This window comes from Schistocerca cancellata, chromosome 7 (genome assembly GCF_023864275.1).
Source record: "Schistocerca cancellata isolate TAMUIC-IGC-003103 chromosome 7, iqSchCanc2.1, whole genome shotgun sequence".
Classification (NCBI taxonomy): domain Eukaryota; kingdom Metazoa; phylum Arthropoda; class Insecta; order Orthoptera; family Acrididae; genus Schistocerca; species Schistocerca cancellata.
In genome coordinates, this window is record NC_064632.1 from 332,010,798 (window position 1) to 332,035,190 (window position 24,393).

At 44.9% G+C, this 24,393-nt stretch overlaps 1 protein-coding gene and 1 pseudogene across 1 annotated transcript in view; both read right to left on the reverse strand.

The window, feature by feature from the left end:
- LOC126092757 (uncharacterized) overlaps positions 1-24,393 on the reverse strand; it is a 124,225-nt gene that overhangs the window by 80,917 nt on the left and 18,915 nt on the right. The window contains exon 2 of the mRNA XM_049908483.1: positions 13,781-14,291. Within this exon, the coding sequence (XP_049764440.1) occupies positions 13,781-14,291 (511 nt within the window). The remainder of the gene's footprint in view (positions 1-13,780; positions 14,292-24,393) is intronic.
- LOC126093027 (5S ribosomal RNA) lies at positions 16,558-16,675 on the reverse strand (annotated as a pseudogene).

A 24,393-nucleotide genomic window follows, 5' to 3' on the forward strand; every position in this document is an offset into this window, starting at 1 on the left:
CATTGGTTTTCGACGAACAGTAGAGCCCTCTATATTGGGTGATAAAAAAAAGTTGTAGTAATCCAATGTAAACAGAATTTTGTGCTCTTTTTAAGCACATCAAAGACATCAAAGCGTTAGGGGCACACTAAACTGACATTTTTTTGAAAAAAGTCCGAAATTTTCAATGTTTTTGGCTACAGAAAGTTTAGCCAACACAAACTACTGGTAAAACTTGGTGTACCAATCTCTCCAACCATACGAACGAGATAAAAAATAAAATCTTCTAGCCCACCTTTTGCAAGGTATATGTAGTATTAGAGTGGACTATAGCAGCATGTGTCGGAATTAGACAGCCACAGGATCGTGGCCTATCGAGACTGCAGTTATCGTTCTGCAATATTGCTGCCCTCTTGGTTGGGATCACTCCCGGTCAATTTGGAACTGATGGGTTCAAGAGGGCCATATTCAAAGCCACACAGGGTCTAAATAGCCTCACAGGGTCTAAATAGCCTCACGTGACAAGCGCCCCAGAGGACAGACATATGATTCACTTGGCCGTGCAGGGTCGTACAGTCACCTCACATACCTTGAGTTACGAAACTGGCTTGTTTGCAGCAAGACAAGTGCGGAGATGTCTGGAGCACTAGTCATTGTATGGGGGGGGGGGAGGGGCATTGTCGCTTCTTCCCTTGGGCAGGCAGCAAAACAGATAACAGATGCGCCGACAGTGGTACATCCAACGATGCCTGTTCAGAGAAGTGGCGGTTCTGTGTGCAGCATCACGATACAATGGTCGAATCCGTGTGCGGAAGCTCCCAGACGGACGTACATTGCCAAATTGTATACTTCATCGTCATAAGAACCCAGTATCCGGCGTGATGATATGGGGCGCCATTGGAAACACACCACGAACTCCTCTGGCTGGCGCAGCGCACAACAGCTGCTACATTTCTCACATATTCAGGCCGGTTGATATGCTCTATTTATAAAGTATCCGTGACGTTATCTTCCAACAAGATAACGCAAGATAATTGAGTTCTTAACTTCACGTCTCACAAATATTTAAAAAAATAAAAATACTAAAATACTAAAATCCGAGTGGTTCATGGTGTGGGTTCCTGTAGTCATGTCCTAGTTCATGAACCACGGGCAACGTATGAGTGGCCAAGTAAGTGGTCCCGACAGTCGGGATACCAATTACTTTGGAATAAGGCTGGGCATCTCGGACATATTCTGAGTCGTGGTCACCTTTGTGCTCATACGGCAAAGACTACCAAATCCACCGGTTAGTCCCTCAGCCGTTAGGGGTAAAACACAATGGGACTCGGGGCAAGTAAGGCTAGCAACCTGCTTCCCTGGTACTTTAAATATGATGCTGGCAATAATCAGAGCAAAATGCCTCGGACCTTTGGAGGTGACGGAGTCCCACCTCTAACTGACAAACCAGGGATTCCTAAGATACGACTTGGCAAACAAATGGTAATGAGATGGGGAGCTATTAATATCAATGGGGGCTACTCTGGGAAGAAGGTAGAGCTGGCAGAGGCTGCAAGTAAGATGGGGCTGGACGTTTTAGCTGTTAGTGACATTCGGGTAAGGGGTGAGAAAGAAGAGGCAGTGGGAGAATACAAGGTCTACCTGTCAGAAGTCAAAGCAGGAATAGCACAATGGGGTGTAGGGCTTTACATCAGGAGAGAAATGGAACCCAGCGTAGTTGCAATAAGGTATGTAAACGAACGACTGATGTGGATAGATTTGACAGTGTCTAGCAAGAAAATTAGGATTGTGTCAGTATATTCGCATTGTGAAGGGACAGATCAAGATAAGATAGATAGTTTTTATGAGGCACTCAGTGATGTAGTTGTTAGAGTAAAGGACAAGGACAGTGTTCTGCTCATGGGTGATTTTAACGCCAGGATTGGAAATTGAACAGAAGGGTATGAAAAGGTTATGGGTAAATTTGGAGAGGATATGGAGGCCAACAGGAACGGGAAACAACTCTTGGATTTCTGTGCCAGTATGGGCTTAGTAATCACAAACTCCTTTTTTAAACATAAGAACATTCACCGGTACACTTGGGACGGCAGGGGAACCAGATCTGTCATTGACTATATAATAACAGATCAGGAATTCAGGAAGGCTGTGAGGGACACACGTGTATTCAAGGGATTCTTTGATGACACTGATCATTATTTAATCTGCAGTGAAATTGGGACTGTGAGGCCGAAAGTGCAGGAGGTCAGGTCCATATGTAGGAGGATAAGAGTGGAGAAACTTCAGGATAAAGAAATCAGGCACAAGTACATAACAGCGATCTCAGAAAGGTACCAGTTAGTTGAATGTAGCCAATTACAGTCATTGGAAAAGGAATGGACAAGGTACAGGGACACAGTACTAGAAGTTGCTAAAGAATGTCTTGGAACAGTAGTGTGTAAAAGTAGGAAGAAGCAAACAGCTTCGTGGAATGATACAGTCAAGGCAGCCTGTAAAAGGAAAAAGGAGGCGTATCAAAAATGGCTACATACCAGAACCCAGGTAGACAGAGAAAGTTATGTTGAAGAAAGAAACAAAGCCAAACAGATAATTGCAGCATCCAAGAAGAAATCGTGGGAAGACTTTGGAAACAGGTTGGAGACTATGGGTCAAGCTGCTGGAAAACCATTCTGGAGTGTAATTAGCAGTCTTCGAAAGGGAGGTAAGAAGGAAATGACAAGTATTTCGGACAGGTCAGGAATACTGCTGGTGAATCCTGTGGATGCCTTGGGCAGATGGAGGGAATATTTTGAAGAGTTGCTCAATGTAGGTGAAAATGCGATCAGTAATGTTTCAGATTTCGAGGTAGAATGGGATAGGAATGATGATGGAAATAGGATCACATTTGAGGAAGTGGAAAAAATGGTCAATAGATTGCAGTGCAATAAAGCGGCTGGGGTGGATGAAATTAAGTCGGAACTCATCAAATACAGTGGAATGTCAGGTCTTAAATGGCTACACAGGATAATTGAAATGGCCTGGGAGTCGGGACAGGTTCCATCAGACTGGACAAAAGCAGTAATCACACCAATCTTTAAACATGGAAACAGAAAAGTTTGTAACAACTACAGAGGTATCTCTTTAATCAGCGTTGTGGGTAAAATCTTCTCAGGTATTGTTGAAAGGAAAGTGCGAGTATTAGTTGAGGACCAATTGGATGAAAATCAGTGTGGGTTTAGGCCTCTTAGAGGTTGTCAGGACCAGATCTTTAGCTTACGGCAAATAATGGAGAAGTGTTATGAGTGGAACAGGGAATTGTATCTATGCTTTATAGATCTAGAAAAGGCATATGACCGGGTTCCTAGGAGGAAGTTATTGTCTGTTCTACAAGATTATGGAATACGAGGCAAACTTTTGCAAGCAATTAAATGTCTTTACATGGATACTCAAGCAGCAGTTAGAGTTGACGGTAAATTGAGTTTATGGTTCAGAGTAGTTTCAGGGGTAAGACAAGGCTGCAACCTGTCTCCACTGTTGTTCATATTTTTTATGGATCATATGTTGAAAACAATAGACTGGCTGGGTGAGATTAAGATATGTGAACACAAAATAAGCAGTCTTGCATATGCGGATGACTTAGTTGTGATGGCAGATTCGATTGAAAGTTTGCAAAGTAATATTTCAGAGCTAGATCAGAAATGTAAGGACTATGGTATGAAGATTAGCATCTCCAAAACGAAAGTAATGTCAGTTGGAAAGAAATATAAACGGATTGAGTGCCAAATAGGAGGAACAAAGTTAGAACAGGTGGACGGTCTCAAGTACTTAGGATGCATATTCTCACACGATGGCAACATAGTGAAAGAACTGGAAGCGAGGTGTAGCAAAGCTAATGCAGTGAGCGCTCAGCTACGATCTACTCTCTTCTGCAAGAAGGAAGTCAGTACCAAGACTAAGTTATCTGTGCACCGTTCAATCTTTCGACCAACTTTGTTGCATGGGAGCGAAAGCTGGGTGGATTCAGGTTACCTTATCAACAAGGTTGAGGTTACGGATATGAAAGTAGCTGGGATGATTGCAGGTAGTAGTAGATGGGAACAATGGCAGGGGGGTGTCCACAATGAGGAAATCAAAGAAAAACTGGGAATGAACTCTATAGATGTAGCAGTCAGGGCGAACAGGCTTAGATGGTGGGGCCATGTTACACGCATGGGAGAAGCAAGGTTACCCAAGAGACTCATGGATTCAGCAGTAGAGGGTAGGAGGAGTCGAGGCAGACCGAGGAGAAGGTACCTGGATTCGGTTAAGAATGATTTTGAAGTAATAGGTTTAACATCAGAAGAGGCATCAATGTTAGCACTGAATAGGGGATCATGGAGGAACTGTATAAGGGGGGGCTATGCTCCAGACTGAACGCTGAAAGGCATAATCAGTCTTAAATGATGATGATGATGATGATGACTAAAATCCGATTGCCACGCGGTCTTCTGGTTTGTTCCACTTGGTGTATAGGCATTGTTGCTGCCAGAGCTGGTTGCTCTACGTAACCTGGCACCCTCTAATTCCTAGACATTAACATGTTTTTTCTATTACACTGTATAGGCGCGCTAAGTAAAATTTCGCTATTTGCTTTCCTTCCTAGCGTCGGGAACTGATGTTTCCTCAGTCAGGCCATTCATGTGCAGAGTACTGGTGTCAGTATTTTAGCGAGCATGACTGACGTTGTCTTGCCGGGCCCCAACACGTGTAGGGTGTTACACTAGACCCACGGGCAGGGAAACCAGTGGCTGGCCCGGTGTGGGGCGCTCACAATTAGCGGTTCGCGCCTGGCCGTCCAGTTTGTCGACCTCCCCGGTGCGGTGGGGCGTCCGCCGCCTGCCGCGGCCGAGGCCGGGGGCATTGTCCTGACCTCGTCCGGACGCCGCCGCCGCCTTCGCTGCGCTCCGCCTCCCAAACCCGCGTCCTCTTCTCTGCAGCCGCCACGCGGCCCACTCTGGCGCGCTGCCATATTCCCGCTGCGCCACTTCACCTACTACTCTGGCTATTTTCCCAGCTACCTAAAGTTCGAGAGTGAAGTAGGGCCTGGCGCAACTGAGGTTATAGTTTGTCTGTAAACTGCAGAGCAAGCGGCGATTGTGGTAGGGAAGTGGCCTTTCTCGGATACACGTCTTAAGTGTTGTACACAATAATGCCGCGCGCGCGCACACACACACACACACACACACACACACACACACACACACACACGCACACACACACAACTGATGTAACGACACTGAACCTGGAACTGCAGTGGCACGCTATTCCCTGTGTGAACACCTGGTTTTCGGTGGCGTCACTGCAGTGGTGTCACTGTGCCATGCCGCAAACAAAATGGTGCAAATGGCTCTGAGCACTATGGGACTTAACATCTATGGTTATCAGTCCCCTAGAACTTAGAACTACTTAAACCTAACTAACCTAAGGACATCACACAACACCCAGCCATCACGAGGCAGAGAAAATCCCTGACCCCGCCGGGAATCGAACCCGGGAACCCGGGCGTGGGAAGCGAGAACGCTACCGCACCACCACGAGCTGCGGCCTTGCCGCAAACAATTCAGCTCAGTTGTATTGGGTTGCTGCAAAGTGTTCGTAGCGCCCGTAAGTTTAATAAACACAACAGGTACACATAACAGAGGCTTCAGTCATCGATAATATATCCTCCTTCAACATTAACAACAGTCTGCCAACGCTGGGGTAACTTACCGATTCCGCGACTGTAGAAATCGTCGAACCACTTTAGGAGAGCATTTTTCCGGAACGGGAGAAAATGGCTCTGAGCACTATGGGACTCAACATCTTAGGTCATAAGTCCCCTAGAACTTAGAACTATTTAAACCTAACTAACCTAAGAACATCACACACACCCATGCCCGAGGCAGGATTCGAACCTGCGACCGTAGCAGTCCCGCGGTTCCGGACTGCAGCGCCATAACCGCTAGACCACCGCGGCCGGCCCGGAACGGAAGTTCCTTGAATGTTTTTCCACAGAAAGCGGACGACGCGAAAATCTGAGGGGGCAACATCAGGTGAACAAGCTGGGTGCGGAATAACTTTCCAATCTAACTCCTGTATAGTGCTTTTTGTGTCTAGCATAATGCGTACGGGCGTTATCGTGGAGTAGCATCGATTCGCAAAGTCTTCCTGCTCTTTGTTCTTGCACTGCGCCTGTAAGATGTTTCAGTTGTTGACAATAAATGTCAGCAGTCATGGTTACATCTCGGGGAAGCAACTCGTAGTACATCACACCGTCAGTGTTCCACCAGATGCATAACATTATCTTTTGAGGATGCGCGCAGGTCTTTGTACTGGGAGTTGCTGCTTTGTTTCGGCTCAACCATTCCTTTCTTTTCCTTATAAAGACACCATTTCTCGTTGCCAGTAACTATACAGGATCGGAGTGGTCGGTGTTGTTCACAAGCCAGTTGATGATGAGCAAGCAGAGTGGCACATATGGGCCACCGCTGATTCTGGTTTTTGCGATTTTGGCTTAAAGCACGCGATATCCAAACATACGATTCTTGAACCTTCCCCACTGCATGCAAATGTCACACGATGGTGGAATGATCAGCTAATCACTTTTACCAATTCTCGAGAACACTGACGTGGATGGTTGTGGATTAATGTGTTTAAACTATCCTCATCAACTCCGAAGGTCTTTCGAATCTCAGCTGGATCCCTTTTTAACTCTGCCCTTTAAACTAGCAATGACCTCTCAATGATGTAGACATACGCGTTTCAAAATATGACGCCGAAGTCATATCAATTTGTAAGAAATATTTACAAATTATATACAAAACCTTCTTTGTGAATAAGAGTATCTGTTTGTCGAACCGGATCAAACCACTGCAACAGTTCCAGACACTAGCCTGCATGTACAGACGGCCACGACCAATAAACTTCAATTTATGTATGCAGGTAAGATGGACAAGATATAAGAAATGCAAGAAACTCACACCCTACGTAAATCCCTTTCGCTGCATTGCACTGCTGGACGACAAACTGATTCTTACTCACTCTGTAGGGCACAGATGACTTCTTCAGCGCAGGCTTCTTCCTCCGCCAGAAGACTGCTCACTCTTCAATTTAACGACAGACTATAATTTACTGCGTACGCATCGGCATTCAAGCAGTACTTCTTCCCGCTCTCCAATGAGAAGAAACGTTAATACGTGGTAAGGTGGTAGGTAAGCACTTCACAGTGGGTCGCAAAGTAAGGATCACAAACTATTTTATATTCCGAGCATCCGCAGCTGTTGAAACGCATGATATTACGAAAAATTCGGCAAATAGCTGGTAAAATTGTTGTTATTTAAAACACAACCGGTTTCGCGGCCTGAAACCGCTTCATCAGGTGCAACCCACATGTAAAAAGCGAAGTACAGTGTCTCCACATTTTGTGGGTATTTTAAAATTAATAAAGAAATGTCTAAAATGTACTCACAACGTTGAAAGATCATAGGCACATTCATCGCTCCTAGTAAAAATTTTACTCTTCAGTGAATATTGATTACTACGGCGAGCGAAAGGTAACACAGACGTTCCCCATTTATTTAACACAAATTGCTGTTTGGTGAAAACTGCTATACAGAGGCATGTTTTAAAAATTGGCTGCATCTAAAAAGAAAAAAGAAAAATATTTTATAGTGAGCGGTCCCTAAAAGTTTTGAAAGGGGCGGGCTGGCGATAAAAAGTTGTCACTGCTAGCATAATTAGTCGCGGCACTATGCAAATTACTATGTGGAATGAGTCAGGTGGCAGTCAGTGTCTTACCAGAGTGACGGCTGTGCAACCCTGTGCTGGGCAAAGTAAAAGCGGCCCGCACGAACGAGACTAGCTGGCCGGCGGGACAGAAGCTATCCATGTGGACAGTGTGACGTTAAATACTCTTGAAGATGTAGTGGCTGAGTTATGCGGAGCTTCCTCGAGTACCAGAGCCGCACGCTCACAGCAGCGCCGTATGCACAGATGGAAAGTGTACGTCCTGAATCAGCCCGTGGGAGACCTGTTGAGAGCATCCGCGGGTTAGCGGTTGTTGCGACCTACCGCGAATGCCAAGTACAGACGGCGGGGTAGGGGTGGCGCAGTCTCTCACTGCCTACAAGCCACGCGTGAGAAATCTGGTCTGCTGTGTGCGTGGCTCGCAAACGGGACCGGAACGCCCAGAGGGCCATTCCTGTGCTAGTTCTGGGGCTCTTGTTACTTAGGCTCAACAGCCACGCCACCTACTATTTTGAAGCTTCAGGTGTCTATAATATCCCCGTAACTGGAGAAATGGCAATAGCTTGTACGTTGCCATCCACAATGGCTGGCTCACTCACCAGGCTAACAATGAACAGGATAATGTTTGACTTGAGGATTTCGCCACTCGCGTTGTGCATGCACGCTTTACTCTTTAACGTGGCCCTCGCCCCTCTGATTGTTCACATCTTGTAGCGCGATAATAGTATTACACTGTCGGGTCACATTAAGGTGACATGTTGAAAGACTAATAACTTTTTGCAGCGCAGACTGCTGTAAGACGTGCAGTACGAGAGTCAATGAGGTTTTGGAAGGTACCGGCAGTGATGTGGAGCCATGCTGACTTTAGTGCCAGGCTAGCTAGGCTACACTAGGCTTCTCGGTTGAGGATCTATGGCGTTAACTTCTAGATTCAGATGGTCCCACAATTCCAGATTGGGCTTAAATCCCTGGAGTTTTGTGGTCTTGGGAAAACACTGTCTGATGCTACTCGAACCACACATGAGCAATGCGAGCTACTTAAATCTAACTAACCTAAGGGCATCACACACATCCCGAGGCAGGATTCGAACCTGCGACCGTAGCGGTCGCGCGGTTCCAGACTGTAGCGCCTAGAACCGATCGACCACCCCGGCTGGCGCATTGTACAGCAGCTAGATGCCATCGTACAAGGGAAAAACAAACTTGTAGTGCAGACGCGATCCCCAAGGATAGATGGATACTTGTGCTGATCCAGCGTGCTTTCCAGAATGACCATATCACCCAACGAATGCCACGAAAACATTCTTCTGGCCCTCCTCTGGCCTGGACACTTTCGACTGTTTTCCAAGGGTGTTTGCTTTCAGACATTTCGGAACATAAAATGACATTCATCTGAAAAGGTCACCTGCCGCTAATCAGTGGACACCACCGCTGAAATGTCGTTAAGGAGCCACTGTTGATAGCTCCTTGGTTCATCTGGACGACCACAGTAGCCTCGGCGCCGTTTTGCCATGCACGATATACTTTAACCACGGGGCCATGCACGATATACTTTAACCACGGGGCCCATGAACAGTTTCCAAACTTAGCCGCTTCGAAATACTTCCAACCTTGGCCCGAAAGTCATCGATTATTCTCTTTTGGAAATCAGATAGATCGTTCTGTTTCCGCATTACAACATGCTTTATATCTCCTCCACTGCCTGTGATACCGTCTGTGACTAGTTAATGCAAGATCACGTCGAACACTGGCGGTGGTAACATACTGTCGCCACGTGATGAAACCCTTCAGTTTGTCTCTATACCCTTCAGAAATTTTGGAATGTATTTTCGCGGAATGTGAGACAAAATGTGATCATGCAAACAACGTGGATAAATTTTAATTTTTAAAACGTTCATGCCTTACGTATAAAGTAACGACAATATAGCCTCATGTTTCTAATTCTTGTGCTGGGTTGAATTGGGTCACTGCTTGAAGCTATTCCATATGCGGAACCTCCACTGCTTCCATGTAATCCCACACGACACAAGAAGTGAAAATTCTAGGCACTTAGAACGAACCAAGGCTGCTTGTGTCCTTTATACCTGCAACATCCATCTATTTGACCACGAAGTAGCTCAAGCGCCCAGTTAGGATGGTTGCGGTCAGATTAGTTACTTCACCAATACAGGCAGTCTACTTCATCAGTTTACTCAGTGCGTATGCACTCCGGTACGCTAAACCTGAGATCAAGTACCATCGTTTCACCATAACTGGAACACTCCACAAAAAAAACATATTCAAACTCCTCCAGTGCTGGTTTCCGCCTCTGCAACAAGCTGCCCCTCACTCTGAGCAAAATTCAAGGCGCTGCTTGTTTTCTGTATTAACTCACGGTTGTGCATTTCAGACACCAATTTAATACAGCTCTTCCACAGGCTCTGATGTATTTCGCCTTCATGGAACATAAATACAACTGTTACGCGTACTGAAAATTCTGTCCTAGTTTTTTACACCAAAACATGTTTACAAGATTCCTTCGTAGTATTTAAACAATAAATAAGAAAACAATGCGGAGCCAAATAGTAAATTTTACTAGTTACTTATCACGACAGGTTTCTGACGCTTTGCTCCTTCATCAGTTGACAAAGTGGCATTTAAAGATATAAGGAGTATTTAAAAGAAGTTGTTCATGGCAAAGAACAGCTACATCCTCAGAAAAATAGTCTAAAAACTGAGTGAAAGTTGCATAAAGAGGCATTAGGAACGGAATTAATAAGATTTAATTACATTAATTGGATTAGTACATCAGTAAACTGAAGGTCTGAAGTATCAAAAATGGTGGTGAGTATTGTGTTAGCACTACAGAAGCAGTAGTAGCACAATGGATCGATCAGGGCAGCTCAGTGACTTCGAACGTAACAAATCCACCAGGGACATTTCGAGCCATCTTAAGCTGCCATGTCGGTTGTTGGTTATGTGACAGTGAAACGAAAACACGAAGAAACAACCACAGCTAGACCCAGGCTAGGCAGTCCTCTTGTACTGACGGACAGGAACCGTCAAACATTGCGGATGGTGGTCGTAAACAACCGCATGAAATCGGCGGAAGGAATCACATGAGAGTTTGAAAGTGCTACCAGGAGTCCAGCTAGCACAATAACTGTGCGTAGAGATATAAAAAAATGGGGTATATGGTCGAGGAGCTCTTCGTAAGCCACAATGTCTGTAGTCATCAAGTCATCGTTAAGCTGGTGTAAAGAGCGATGCCACTGGACGGTGGATGACTGGAAATGAGTGATTTGGAATAGTGAGTCACACTACGCCCTGTGATATCCGAAAGATGGGTTTGGGTTTGGCGAGTGCCTGGATGACGTTACCTGTCAACGTGTGCAGTGCCAACCGTGGAGTACAGGGATGTGGTGTTGCGGTATGAGAGCGTTTTTCGTGGTCAGGATATACATGCGTTATTGTCCTTAATAAAACGCTAAATCCGGAAGTATCTGACGACATTATATAGAATTATGTACTGCATACAATAGAGGAATAGTCGGAGACGATGACTGTAATGACACTGCGTCTTGTTAGAAAGCAGCATCCGCAACGCAGCGGTTACAGCACATAACATTCCTGACATTTACTGGCGTACCTACAATCCCGACCACAGTCCAATGGAATATCTATGGGATGAGACCACAGAGCCCAGAATCACTACTTCCTCTTGGTTCGTTTCTTGAGGAAGAATGGGGTGCCATTCAGACGCCTCGTTCAAATCATCCCCACAATTCACGCTGTCATATATGCGAAGGGTCGCCACACACCACATTAACGTCCGCTAATACGTGTCCGGTTACCTTTGATATACACAGGTGAGCCGTTGCGGAGGACGTAACCCTTAAGAACGTACCTTTAAAAGACTGTTAATAACTTTTGATTTTCGTGTTCTATTGCAGCAGGCACTTCCTAAAATGCGCGCTGGCTCGTGGAAATTATGAAGAAACCTCTGACACAGGAAAAGTTTACTTCGTACGCTTCAAAGGACACCTCCATACACTAGCCGAATGAAGTTGCATCACCTCGACATGGTTTTGTGTTTGTAAATTGTCAAGGGCAAATAAGAAAATGGGCGTTGTTTACGGGATAAAAGTTTCAAATAATTTACCACAATGCACTTGATTTTCATGTTCCCGGGTCATTTGCTATCGAGCAAGCGCCAAGAAATGCTAGCGTGTGGCCCGAGACATCTGGAAGGCGAAGGGCAGCTAAGGTCAATCCAGCGCTCGAGGAGGGGAAGGGAAATGGAGTGAGTCGGTCGGAGGAGGGGACAGGGGGAGGGGGAGACCCAGTTGCTCCAGGGCACGATTAACTGCCGACAGAGCGAACGGAGGCGTTTACGCAATCGCTGTTAACGTCGGCGGGCTATCAATGCAGATACTGCAGCCACGCTACAAGAAAAGGCAAACACGATGCAGTCAGGCGCGTCGTTGAGTGTCGAAAGAGCCACACATCACGTAACAAGAGTGACGGCGTCAGGGACGATAAACACCGCTCGAAGAGCTGGCAGCAATGCGCAAGATTTATCGCGTGTGCAGTGGAATGAAGGTAATATCGAGACAGGTAATCGTACACACAAGGACCAAAATAAGCTTTCTCGAATGTTTCCCACAAAGTTTAATGTGCTCCACCTCCAAATTGTTTGGGCAACATTCGTTAATGAAAATAGGGCTCGCAGTAGAATAAATCGGCAATCTGAGGATAGCAAAAGCAAGTTAAGGAGGAAGGAAGCAATGTAAATGGGCAAGCATACAAATGAACTGAAACTGAATAGTTTTCCTAGACAAGATGGTCTTTAGCTTAGTACTGAACAGAGCTGCGGATCTACCTGCAAGTGTACAGGCCATTTTGCATGGTGTTTCGAAGAAAGCGGCTGACGAAGGAGAATGGAAAATACTGGAAGAAGGACGTGCTTCTCCCCTTAAGAATGCTCCACAGGCTAACTACTGAAATCCCGCCTCGGGCATGAATGTGTGTGATGTCCTTGGATTAGTTAGGTTTAAGTAGTTCTCAGTTCTAGGGAACTGATAACCTCAGAAGTTAAGTCCCATATTGCTCAGTCTTTTTTTTTTTTTTTATAACTGCTGTCGAAGTATGTAGTTTTTGGTTTCTTTGACTGTGATTTCTAGCGTTCAATACTCAATATATGAATCCCACTACTTGTATTTCCTTCGGGACTCCCTGGTCTTCCGCTGGGGGAATTCCGAAGCAGTCGCTGTTGGAAAATGTTCGGCCATCTGACTCCAGCATTTGGAATGAATGGTGAGCGGTGAGGGCGAAACCTAAGCGCGTCGAACAACGCTTTGTATTCCTTTTGGGTTGACAGCCACAAGGGTACCCATTATGTGGATTATAGGTGAATGGTGACACAATATTGAGAATTCATGACGAACGGTTCTGTGTACACTAGGTAGCAGTCATGTTCTGTTATTCTTCATGCTGAAACTGAATTGATGCCGTCCTTGTAGAGCGGTATGATTCGACTTCGGTTTGCGAAGATTTTTTTCTTTTTTTTGGGGGGGGGGGGGGGGGCAGCTGCCCACCCCTTCTCATGCCCTCTCGTTGGATTCGCCAATGTTGACACCGGCTACGAGAACTCAAACCCGTATCTTTTAGGCATCTTCCCTTTGATGGATGGTGTGTTGTTGTCCACTGACGGAGCCTGGTGGGAAAATGCATAGTATTGGAAGTAGACTGTGTTGGACTGTGACTCTGCGCTGTCGCTGACGTATTCGTGTTCCGTTGCGGGGTACAATGACGGGGGCGTGTAAGATGAGGTATCATTTCCCCTGCGACAGCTACCGTTTCGCTCCAGTTGCGCAGGCAGCAGCGGCGCGACCGCACACAGCCAGCGTAACGTGACGTGGCCGTAGAAAGCTGCAGGCCTTATACAGGAGAAATCGCCAAGCTGGCAGCGGTGGGGCCCGTCGGGCCACTTTCGCGGGCGCTGAGATCCTGCAAGAGGTGGCTCCAGCATAGGGTCATGGAGTGTGTGTTTTTGTGTGCTCGAGTGTGCGTGGTGTCTTACCGGCAACCGACGGCACGGGGTTAATCCTGGCTGCCGAAGTCAGATCCAGCGTTCCGGCGTCAAGGTCACCTTCAGCGACAAGTGCTGCACACGCTGCTGCGCTGGCGTCTCCAGTACGGTGGCGCACGCACTCGGCCGCGTCGCCGCCGGTCGGTGGCACGCGGCGCGCACACGCACAGAGAGGGTAGTATGCGACGCGAAAGCTGGGCGGCTCGCTGGCTGCACTCGCGGCCTCCTGGGGCCTGGCTCGGTTGAGTCTCTCGCTATGCGGCGCGCGGCACGGGGAGCTCCACGGACGGTGCTCGCGCCACCGACTCACACAAAGAACTGGCCGCCTGCCGAGCGCGGCCCGGGCAGCGGCGCCCGCCGCGCCGTGACGCGCGCGCCGCCACCGGTTGCCCGCAGAACTGCCGCCCTGCAGGGCTCCGGCGTGCCTCGGCAGCGCGCTCCGTGACTCACTCCCGCGCAAACAAATCTCCAGGGGATTGTAAACACCGCCAAGCGCAGCTCGCTAAAAAAGAGAAAAAAGTGAAAAGTAAAAAAACCAATTCTCGGTATATTGTCGCAGTGATCTGGGGACCCCTGCATCCTTTTTAGAGAATGAAAGGAAGAAAGGTTTATCGTCCCGTCGACAACGAGGTCACTAAAGACGCAACAATAGCACGGCTTGTTTTAAAGATGGTGACGGAAATCGGCCGTGCGCTTTCAAAGGAACCGTTTCGGGATATTCCTGGATCGACTTAGCGAAATCACGGAAATCCTGAATCAGAATGGTCGTACCACCGAATGCGAGCCCATTGTGATCAGTGTTACTAGCAAAGATTACATCATGCTATTAAAGCGACAATCACAACATCCAGTTCTACGATTGGCGCTGTCCGCGATTTTAGAGTTTTTGAGATGGCGTCCCATCAATAGAAAAACCTCGGTCAAAGTGTGAAAGTGCCACTCCTCGCTGAAATCTTGGATGTGGTAACAAACTGCTTTGCAGTGTAGTTGAGGATCAACGAACGTGAATGCGAAGTAGAGGTGGTGGCAACAGACTGAAGTGAGCGCACGCCGATGTCTACGTTCGCTCTATTTGTTTCATGAACAGTTTCGACAGTAACTAGCTGTCGTCTTCAGAATTTCAGATCGCCCAGATTCTGAAGAGGACAGATAGTTGCTCTCGAAACTGATCATGAAACAATCTGTTTCACGTGAAGCGATCTTGGCCTATAATACTACAAATTACCATATGAGATCGCTTCAATAACATATGTAAATTTAAAACAATTTGCCCTATCTTGATGAACTTTTCATTATCAAATCTAAAATAGGTAGGTGCATTGATAAAGCCTATATTTGGTCACGGGCAAGTCTCCTACGAGAAATTAGTTGGATATTATGTATCAGTATTTGCATCGTCCATAACTAGGGAAGGTGCAAGAGAGTCCATTACGTACCTTTCAACAAAACCCTGTTCGTACTATCGTTTTTACGCGTTGCGCTATCTCCGTACGCTATAGCGTACGTTAGTTACCACACAACGGCCACCCAGAAAGATATACCATATATTGGGCACCGATCTGCGTATACAAGGATTCAGTTAAGTCTTGTGTTGGAAAGGTAATTTACATTAATTACGTATATCAGTTCTCCCTAGGAATCTCGCCTGAATCCCTGCTGGACACGGGAACTTTCAGTCTGCCTTTCGTGCTACTCTCACAGCTCATCGATGTGAGGAGTCGCCAGGAATGGCACGTGGTTCGGGTTCCACATTGACATGTATGTCGCCTTTCACCGGTTGGATAACTGTGGTAGGTTAGGGATATGCAAGTTGCCAGAGTGGTGTCCAGTCGAAAGATTTGCATTCAGCTATTGAAGACACTAGCTAATATTATCACTAGCAGTTAATAATGAATAAATGACCTGAGTGTGTTAACTGCAGGAATGTAAACAGAATGCATTATACTTATTTTATGTCCACAAAATATATCTGTTTTAAACCACAATTAACTGACTCCAGTCACCCTTCACAAAACATATTATGACACATTTAATGTGAATTAAAAAAAAGTATGTAGATCAAAAAGTATTTAGATAAGACACATATAAAAAAAGTCCTTCAGACATTTCCAGCAGAAACTTATACACCCAAAAAACTAGCGAATGGAAAGTACTGCCAGAGAATGACGTCGCGACCAGACCAAGGACAAAGTGGACTGAAGAAAGAAAAAGCATCCACGAAAAAATATGAGAACTGCTTGAAATCTTCGAAGGTTTAAAATACAACATCTTTGCGTGATCCGATAGGGTCCAATTGTGCCTAATAATAATAATAATAATAATAACAGATTTCCATCGCACACTATAATTAAAAAGAAAAAGTTTGACTATTGGGTTAACCTTTATCTCAGAGTTATAGTTATCGCTCTGAGACAATAGTGGAGGGTGGACTTATTCTTGGGTGCTGTAGTATATACAGGAGGAGGTAGACAAAAATATGACACCAAAAACTCGTCGCATTATATTATAATACGGTGTAGGAAAACTGTTGGCATTAAAAACAGTTTCCAATCGTCTCCGAATGGATAAATACACTCCGTCTTCAGGCCACGAGTGGCCAACCGGAACCATCCGATCGCCGTGTCATCCTCGGTGGAGGATGCGGATAGGAGGGGCGTGGGGTCAGCACACCGCTTCCCGGTCGTAAGATGGTATTCATGACCGCAGCCGCTACTGTTCAGTCGAGTAGCTCCTCGATTGGATTCACGAGGCTGAGTGCACCCCGAAAATGGCAACAGCGCATGGCGGCCCGGTTGGTCACCCATCCAAGTGCCGGCCACGTCCGACAGCGCTTAACTTCGGTGATCTCACGGGAACCGGTGTATCCACTGCGGCAAGGCCGTTGCCAGTGGATAAATACAGGTTCCGCAAAATCGTGGCAATTTCAGGTAACTATGATGGAGCTGGAAAGCGATCACGCAGTTTTCTTTTCAAAGTAGATCACGAAGTCTCAAACATATTGAGACTTGGTGAATGTGGGAGCCAGGGGAGATGCGACAACACATTCTCATTTTCACAAAACCAGTCCTGGACGATGCGAAATGTGTGAACAGAGACGCTGTGGTCTTAGAACACGGTATCACCATTGGGAAACAAACATTGCACCAATGGATGGATCTGAGTTGTCAAAATGGCCACATAATGCTTGGCAGCAACGTGGCCTTGCAGATATCCTTGGGGCCCATGGAATACCGCGATATAGATGTCCAGATCTTCGCCGAACACCCGCCATGTTTCACTTTTGAGACGTAAATTCGACCACATGTTGGAAACATTGTGAAACAAGACTTTCTCTATTGCTCCTGAGCCCCACTATTGATGACACCTGTTATGGACATTTTCATCACTGACGTGTGATATTGTAGTTGCAGCTCACCCTGAAATTTCTTACTGACGCAGATCCCTTTGTGTTGTTTTGTTGCTGATAGATTCTGTGAGTGCAACACTCAGTTCTGCAATGACTTTTGCTGTAGTTGTCCTCTTATTTTTCGTCACAATCCTCTTCAATGACCGTCTGTCATGATCACTCAAAACACATTTTCGCCAGCGTTGTGACTTGGTGTATGTTTTTTCGCTTTCCCTGTAGGCGGCAAAAGCTTCGATACATTTCCTCTTAAAACACAAACACTTCGTCTACACTGGTTACGAAAGCTCCCACCATACGAGCACCAACAACCTGCCCTCATTCGATATCACTTAGTTCCGGCATACACCGAGATGACAAAAGTCATGGGTTAGCAATACGCACATACACAGATGGTGGTGCTATCGGGTACACAAGTCGCAAAAGGGCAGCGCTTTGGTGGAGCTTTGATTTGTATTCAGATGATTGATGTGAATAGGTTTCCGACGTAATTACTGCCGCACGACGCGAATTAACAGGCTTTGAACGTGGAATGGTAGTTGGAGCTATACGCAAGGGACATTTCACTTCGGAAACCGTTAGGGAATTCAATATTCCGAGATCCATAGTGTCAAGAGATTGCCGAGAATATCACATTTCAGGCATTACCTCTCACCGAGGACAACGCAGTGGCTGACGGCCCTCACTAACGACGGAGAGCTGCAGCGTCTGCATGGAGCTGCCAGTACTAACAGACAAGCAACACTGTCTGAAATAATTGCAGGAATCAATGTGGAACGTAAAAAACAATAGTACTCTGCACAACAAGCGGAGAAGAAATCCCAAAATATATAGGGTGTGTCTAAAACAATGGCAGTACCAGGAACTGAACAACGCGTTTTAGAATCCACTGACGTTGCTGTAATCTTGTATATAATAAAATGTCGAGTATATTTGCAAAAGTTCATAAATATTGCAAACTCATTCCAGAAATTTATCTCCTTTGTTGTTGTTGTTGTCTTTAGTCCAAAGACTGATTTGATGCAGCTCTCCAAGCTAGTGTATCCTGTGCAAACTTCTTCATCTCTGCATTACAGCTGCAGCTTACACCGATTTTAACCCTCCGACTGTCTTCAAACCGCGTCTGGCTCTACAATTTTTACCCCCTCCTCCACAAACACTTATTTTTCCATTACCAAATTTATAATTTCTTGGTGCATTTCAACAGATCGCTTCTGTTAGTCAAGTTGTGCCACAAATTTCTTTATCCCAGTTCCGTTTAAAACCACCTTATTAGTTATATGATCTACCTATCTGATCTTCAACATTCTACTGTAGCCCCACATTTCAAAAGTTTCTGTTCTCTTCTGTCTAAACTGTTTATCGTCCACATTTCAATTCCGCACAAACGGCAAACTCCAGACAGGTACCTCTACGCAAAAAATTTCCTGTTAATTAAATTTATTTCTGATGTTAAGAAATTCCTCTTTTTCAGGAATATTTTACTAGCTATTGCCGGTCTGCACTTTATTTCCTGTCTGCTTTGGTCACTGACATTTATTTCGTTTCCCAAATAATAAAATTCATCTTACTACTTTGAGTATCTTATTCTCTAATCTAATTCCTTCAGCATCTCGTGATATAATTTGAACTCATTCGATTACGCTTGCTTTACTCGATGTTCATCTTAAAACATCTTCAATACATCATCCATACCTTTCTAACTACTCTTTCAAGTCATTTGCCGTCCCTGAAAGAATGACAATGTCATAGGCAATCATCAAAGATTCTATTTTTTCTACCTGAATTTTAATTTCCTTTGCAAAATTCTCTTCGGTTGACTTTAATGCTCGATCAACGTACAATTGAATAACATGGGGGATACTCTACAAGCACAGTTATACCAACAGTAGCGAAAATCTATAGAGCAGAAAAAAGGCAACCTTTTCAACTGTTGAAACGATGGTAGCCCTAAAGCGGCTAGCATGCATTGCTGTTTATATTGCTGTTACTTCCATATTTTCCAGGCACCAAACGTGGCGGTGATTTTTCCTATGCGAATAGGAAAATGTGATTAATGTCCCGTCTCCTGTTACCGTCATTGTATAATGATAAAATCTGAGTGCAATGTAATACATACGGTTCACAGTAGCAGAGTCATTATCGTATGAACGAGGAGTGAATTGTAACCTAACGTGTTTAAGTTAAGAGGGAACTGATTACGTGTACATCCACATGTCTGGCACGTACATTTTGATTCTTTGCGCCTATTGTAAAATCCGGGCTAGTTATAATACACTCAGAGCAAGACACGATTTTCCATTCTTGAATATTAGCTGGTAATTCTTCTTATAAACGCCCTTTTGACCTTGTCCTTGAATCTGAGCCTAGAGCGTACCTGTCACGTTCATCTGTTCTGTCTCCCAGGTATCGAAATCTATACATACAGTATTTTTAAAAAGTGACTTTCCCGTCAATAACAGTTAGTGCCCCATCACGTCCACTTGTAACGCTTTCTTTTTATTTACGTGTATATCTTAAACGGTTCTGTTAAATGAGAAATTGTTTCTACCAATGTTTATTAACATCATTGGGTAGTTCTTGCTGAGAGTATACGTTTTATGTATCCCGACTGATGTAGGAGGCACGGGGTAGAGGTTAAATTTCTTAAATGGAATCATGTACATTCTATTCATGAATACAGTTATCCTCTCCAAGAACCATTAAAAATGTATCACACTGTACTATCCTTGCCAATAAGACATCGATGTGCAAGCGATCAAAAGTATACGACGTAATAACTCCGTGGCGGTAGTACACAATGTCAATACAGTTTTTGTTGTGTAAAGGTGTATGATACACAAGCATGACGATAAGCAGAAATGCCGCTGATCTATAGAGAAAGTTCGTTGACAGGAAGTAATTTAGTAACTTGCATTTTTATGTTCGGTGCTGTTAGAGAACATTATACTTATTATGTTATTATGTCTACCTTGTATTCTACTGTACATAGCTGTACTGTAATTGGCTGTAGGCGGGCGAAATTCTGTTCCGACACAGCTACTGTACAGCAGACGATTTCCTGACAAGTGATCGCCTTCTCCCTGGATGTTTGATAGTCTCATTTGTAGTCTATATAAAACCGGAAGTTTAAAAGCAAGACCTCTAAATTGTATTAGAACACGAGCAGACGAAGCTGCTGAGGTCGTTGTGCTCGCTGCCGTAGCTGTGAATCCTCAAGTCAGCACACAACGAATTCAACATGAAGTTGGTGTATCGAAAACATTCTGCAACGTCATAAATTCAATCGTTAGGACGTTCATTTACACCAAGAACTTCATGTAAATGACTTCAACAATAGGGTTCAGTTTTGTCAGCTGCAGCAGAAAAAACTTCTGACTAATCCTAATTTCTCCATAGATGTTCTTTTTACTGACGACGCGTCATTCTCCAACAAAGGAATTCTCAGCATGAGAAATATGCATTGTTGGTCCATCAACAATCCACCATAGCTCTAACAGAGCATCAACGTCCATGGAACGTCAATGTTTGGTGCGGAATTACTGGAGAACTATTATCGGACCATTCCTTGTAGATGGCAACCAAAATAGCAGACAACATACCAGATTTTTAAGACACACTCTTCCTGTTCTCTAGGACGCCGTACCTCGGAATCAGAGAATGATCATGTGGTAGCGGCATGATGGATGCTCTGCACACAATGCCTTACGAGCACGACGAATTCTGGAACGAAATTCCCTGGTAGGTGGATTCGATGTGATGGCCCAGTTAATTGGCCTTCCCTGTCTCCGGACCTTACATGGTTGGATTTTTTTCTGTGGGGAACAGTCAAGGATGCTGCCTACCAAAATGCTTCAACGACACCAGAGGACATGCAGCAACACATTATTGATCCTAGTACAACCATCACAGAGGAAATAGGAGCATGATGTAGGGCCGGCCGGAGTGGCCGTGCGGTTCTAGGCGCTACAGTCTGGAGCCGAGCGACCGCTACGGTCGCAGGTTCGAATCCTGCCTCGGGCATGGATGAGTGTGATGTCCTTATGTTAGGTAGGTTTAATTAGTTCTAAGTTCTAGGCGACTGATGACCTAAGAAGTTAAGTCGCATAGTACTCAGGGCCATTTGAACCATGATGTAGGGCGTCCTTCATCCACAGAGTGATCCTGTGTATGAATGCCAATGTTCGCTATTTTGAGCAGGCGATGTAAACTCTTCGTTTTTCATGCACTGGTAGTATCACAGGAAACGTTACTGCAAAGGACTATGTTAATTCTGCATTGTCATAAGTACTGTAATATGGTACTGTGGAATAAAAAGATCCAATTACTGTACAGTGTAGTACTGTTGCATTCAGTGTTTTTGGTAATTTGTAAAATGTTCAAACGGGCCTTGAAGAGTTTAAATGATTTAATTGATGAAATGTAATGAAGTGATATTTAAATTAGAGAAGTTATGTATTATTTGCCATTTCAATTGCTAAAAGTTTCGTGGATAAAATGGACAGTGTGATACATCTTTGATTAGCTTTTGGAGAAGTTGCGTGTATTACAAAATGTACATGCCTCCATTTAAAAAAATTAATCTCTATGCCCCATCTGTGAGGATACATAAAAAGTACACCCTCAGCAATAACTACACAACGATGGTGAAAAACACTGGCTGGAAGAATTTTTCATTTAACGCATAAGAAAAAAATTATTTTGGGTGAGCAAGATAAATGGGACACGCTGTATAGGTCTACGTGGAGATCAAAGAGTTTCCTTCTGAGGGCGTTGTTTCAGCATATATGCAACGTAGCGCGACTCCGATGGGAGTATGTAAGCACCGACATGTAAGCAAGAGATTAGTGTGGCATTCGGAAACGTGAACTATGACGATGTTATTACCAAATGTGTTCAAGCAGGACCAACGTGCTGTTTATTCTTTTCTTGCCTGCCGAGGGAAAATACTGGTAGAGATCCATCAAAGGAGGAGGAACGTGTATGGGGCAGCATGTCTGTCGAAAATCACCGTTGTGGAATGGTGCGCGATTCGACGCAGGGCGGCGGTCGATTTGAGAGAAATCGACAGGCACGCCAACTTAAGTGGCAGACCACCGAGCGCCCGCCCTATAGTCCTGATTTCTACCCATGCGATTATAAGGCCTTCGCCCCTTATAAATAGCCTTGAAAGGTCAATGATTCAAAAATGGTTCAAATGTCTCTGAGCACTATGGGACTTAACTTCTGAGGTCATCAGTCCTCTAGAACTAAGAACTACTTAAACTTAATTAACCGAAGGACATCACACACATCCATGCCCGAGGCAGGATTCGAACCTGCGACCGTAGCGGTTGCGCGGTTCCAGACTAGAACCTCTCGGTCATTGCGGTCGACTCAATGATTCCTGTCGGACGAGGAAGTGCAGCAGGCAGTTACGGGCAGCACGACACAATGTTTTGTCAGACGGGCATCTTCAGCTTGGTGCGTTGGCGAGATGATTGCCTCAGTGCACATGGCGGTTATGTCTTATTGCACATGGCGGTTATGTCTTATTGACATACCGATTCTGGAATGTACGGCCAAGCGGTGTGTGATGGAGGGCACTATTCGCGCCAAACTCATATTTCCCTCCTCCTGTTCCACTCGTGAGGGAAAAACGACTGTCTGAATGTCTCAGAACAAGCACTAATTTCCGTTTACTTTGAATGGTGATCATTGCGCGATAGGAAAGTTGGTGGCAATAATATATGCTCTACATCCTCGGCGAAGATAGCATTTTGGAATTTTAGTGAGCAGCTCCTTCCGTTTAGCGCGTCGTCTATCTGGAAGTGTGCCCCACTTCAAACTTTAAGTGAGATTTGTAACGCTCTCGCGATGGTTAAATGTATGAGTCACGATTCTTGCCGTTCTTCTTTGGACCTTCTCAATCTCTTGAATCAGACCCAACTGGTAAGGGCCTCATACAAACTAACGATACTCTAATACAAGTAGGATGCATCGAATTATAAAAAACTACCCCATACATGTGAAGAATATCGATTTAATTAATTTGCATAAATTTTTTATATCAACGTGGTGTTAGTGGTACAATAGTTGAGGGAGTGGTGTATGTGAGTGGGTAACATGGTGCAGAACAACAGGTTAAGTGCAGAACACTGAGTTAATTTGAATAATTTTTATGTAAAACGCAGTACAATAGTTTAAGGGGTGACTGACAAAGAAGAATGAGCCAGAAATGGTGTTCAAAAACATGTGAAATTCGAAAACTGTACCAGAAAATGGTGGAAGGACATAACTGATTACTTAATTTGGTATCAAAGGCGGTACAATAGTTTAAGTGCAGTGACATGGAACACCACTTAACTGAACAATAGGTTAAATGCCAACAAAGGCCCAAGCATTAGGTTAAGATACCCAGAGTACAGTGCTGAACATTAGGTTATGCAACATGTTTGCCCCATGTAATTGCTTCTTGCAAGACCTACATGTTTCCAAACAGCAGAGAATGATGACCAAGAGAAATCTAACCCCCCAAAAATGATTTTTTTTATAAATAAATACTATACCGTTTCCATATATTCCATACATTGCCTTGTAACCTCTAAAACAATATTGCATACACAGTAAACGATTTCCCTCCAAATGACCGATCAACTGAGTGTCTTTCCCGCCATTTTCTGGGTTAGAGGGGAGGGGGGTTTACCAGAGGGGCAGAGGTTAATTAATTGATCAACTTAATTAAGTAGTCAATCAAATTGATAGTAGTGACAGGACCTATTCCAATAACTCAGACCCGAAAGTGTACCTCTAGCAGTGATGGGGGAGGGGGGTTTGGTGGAGGGGGAAGGGGCAGGAGAACAATAGGTTAAGGGCAGTGACATGGGAAACCACTTAACAGGACAATAGGTTAAGTACCTGTCAGTCAAAGGAGAACAATAGGTTTGCCCCTTAGTGCATACCTGCCCTGATGTAGGCAACCTGCACTAACAAAACGGACCAGCACCCCCTTTCTGAGGGGGAGGGGAGTGGGAGGGGGTGGGGGAACAATAGGTTATGTGCAGCGACATAGAAAACCACGTAACAGAACAATAAGTTAAAGACCTGTCAATCAAAGGAGAACAATAGGTTAAGTACCTGTCAATCAAAGGAGAACACTAGGTTTGCACCTGAGTGCATATCTTACCCTGATGTAGGCAACCTGCATTAACTAATTGGCCTG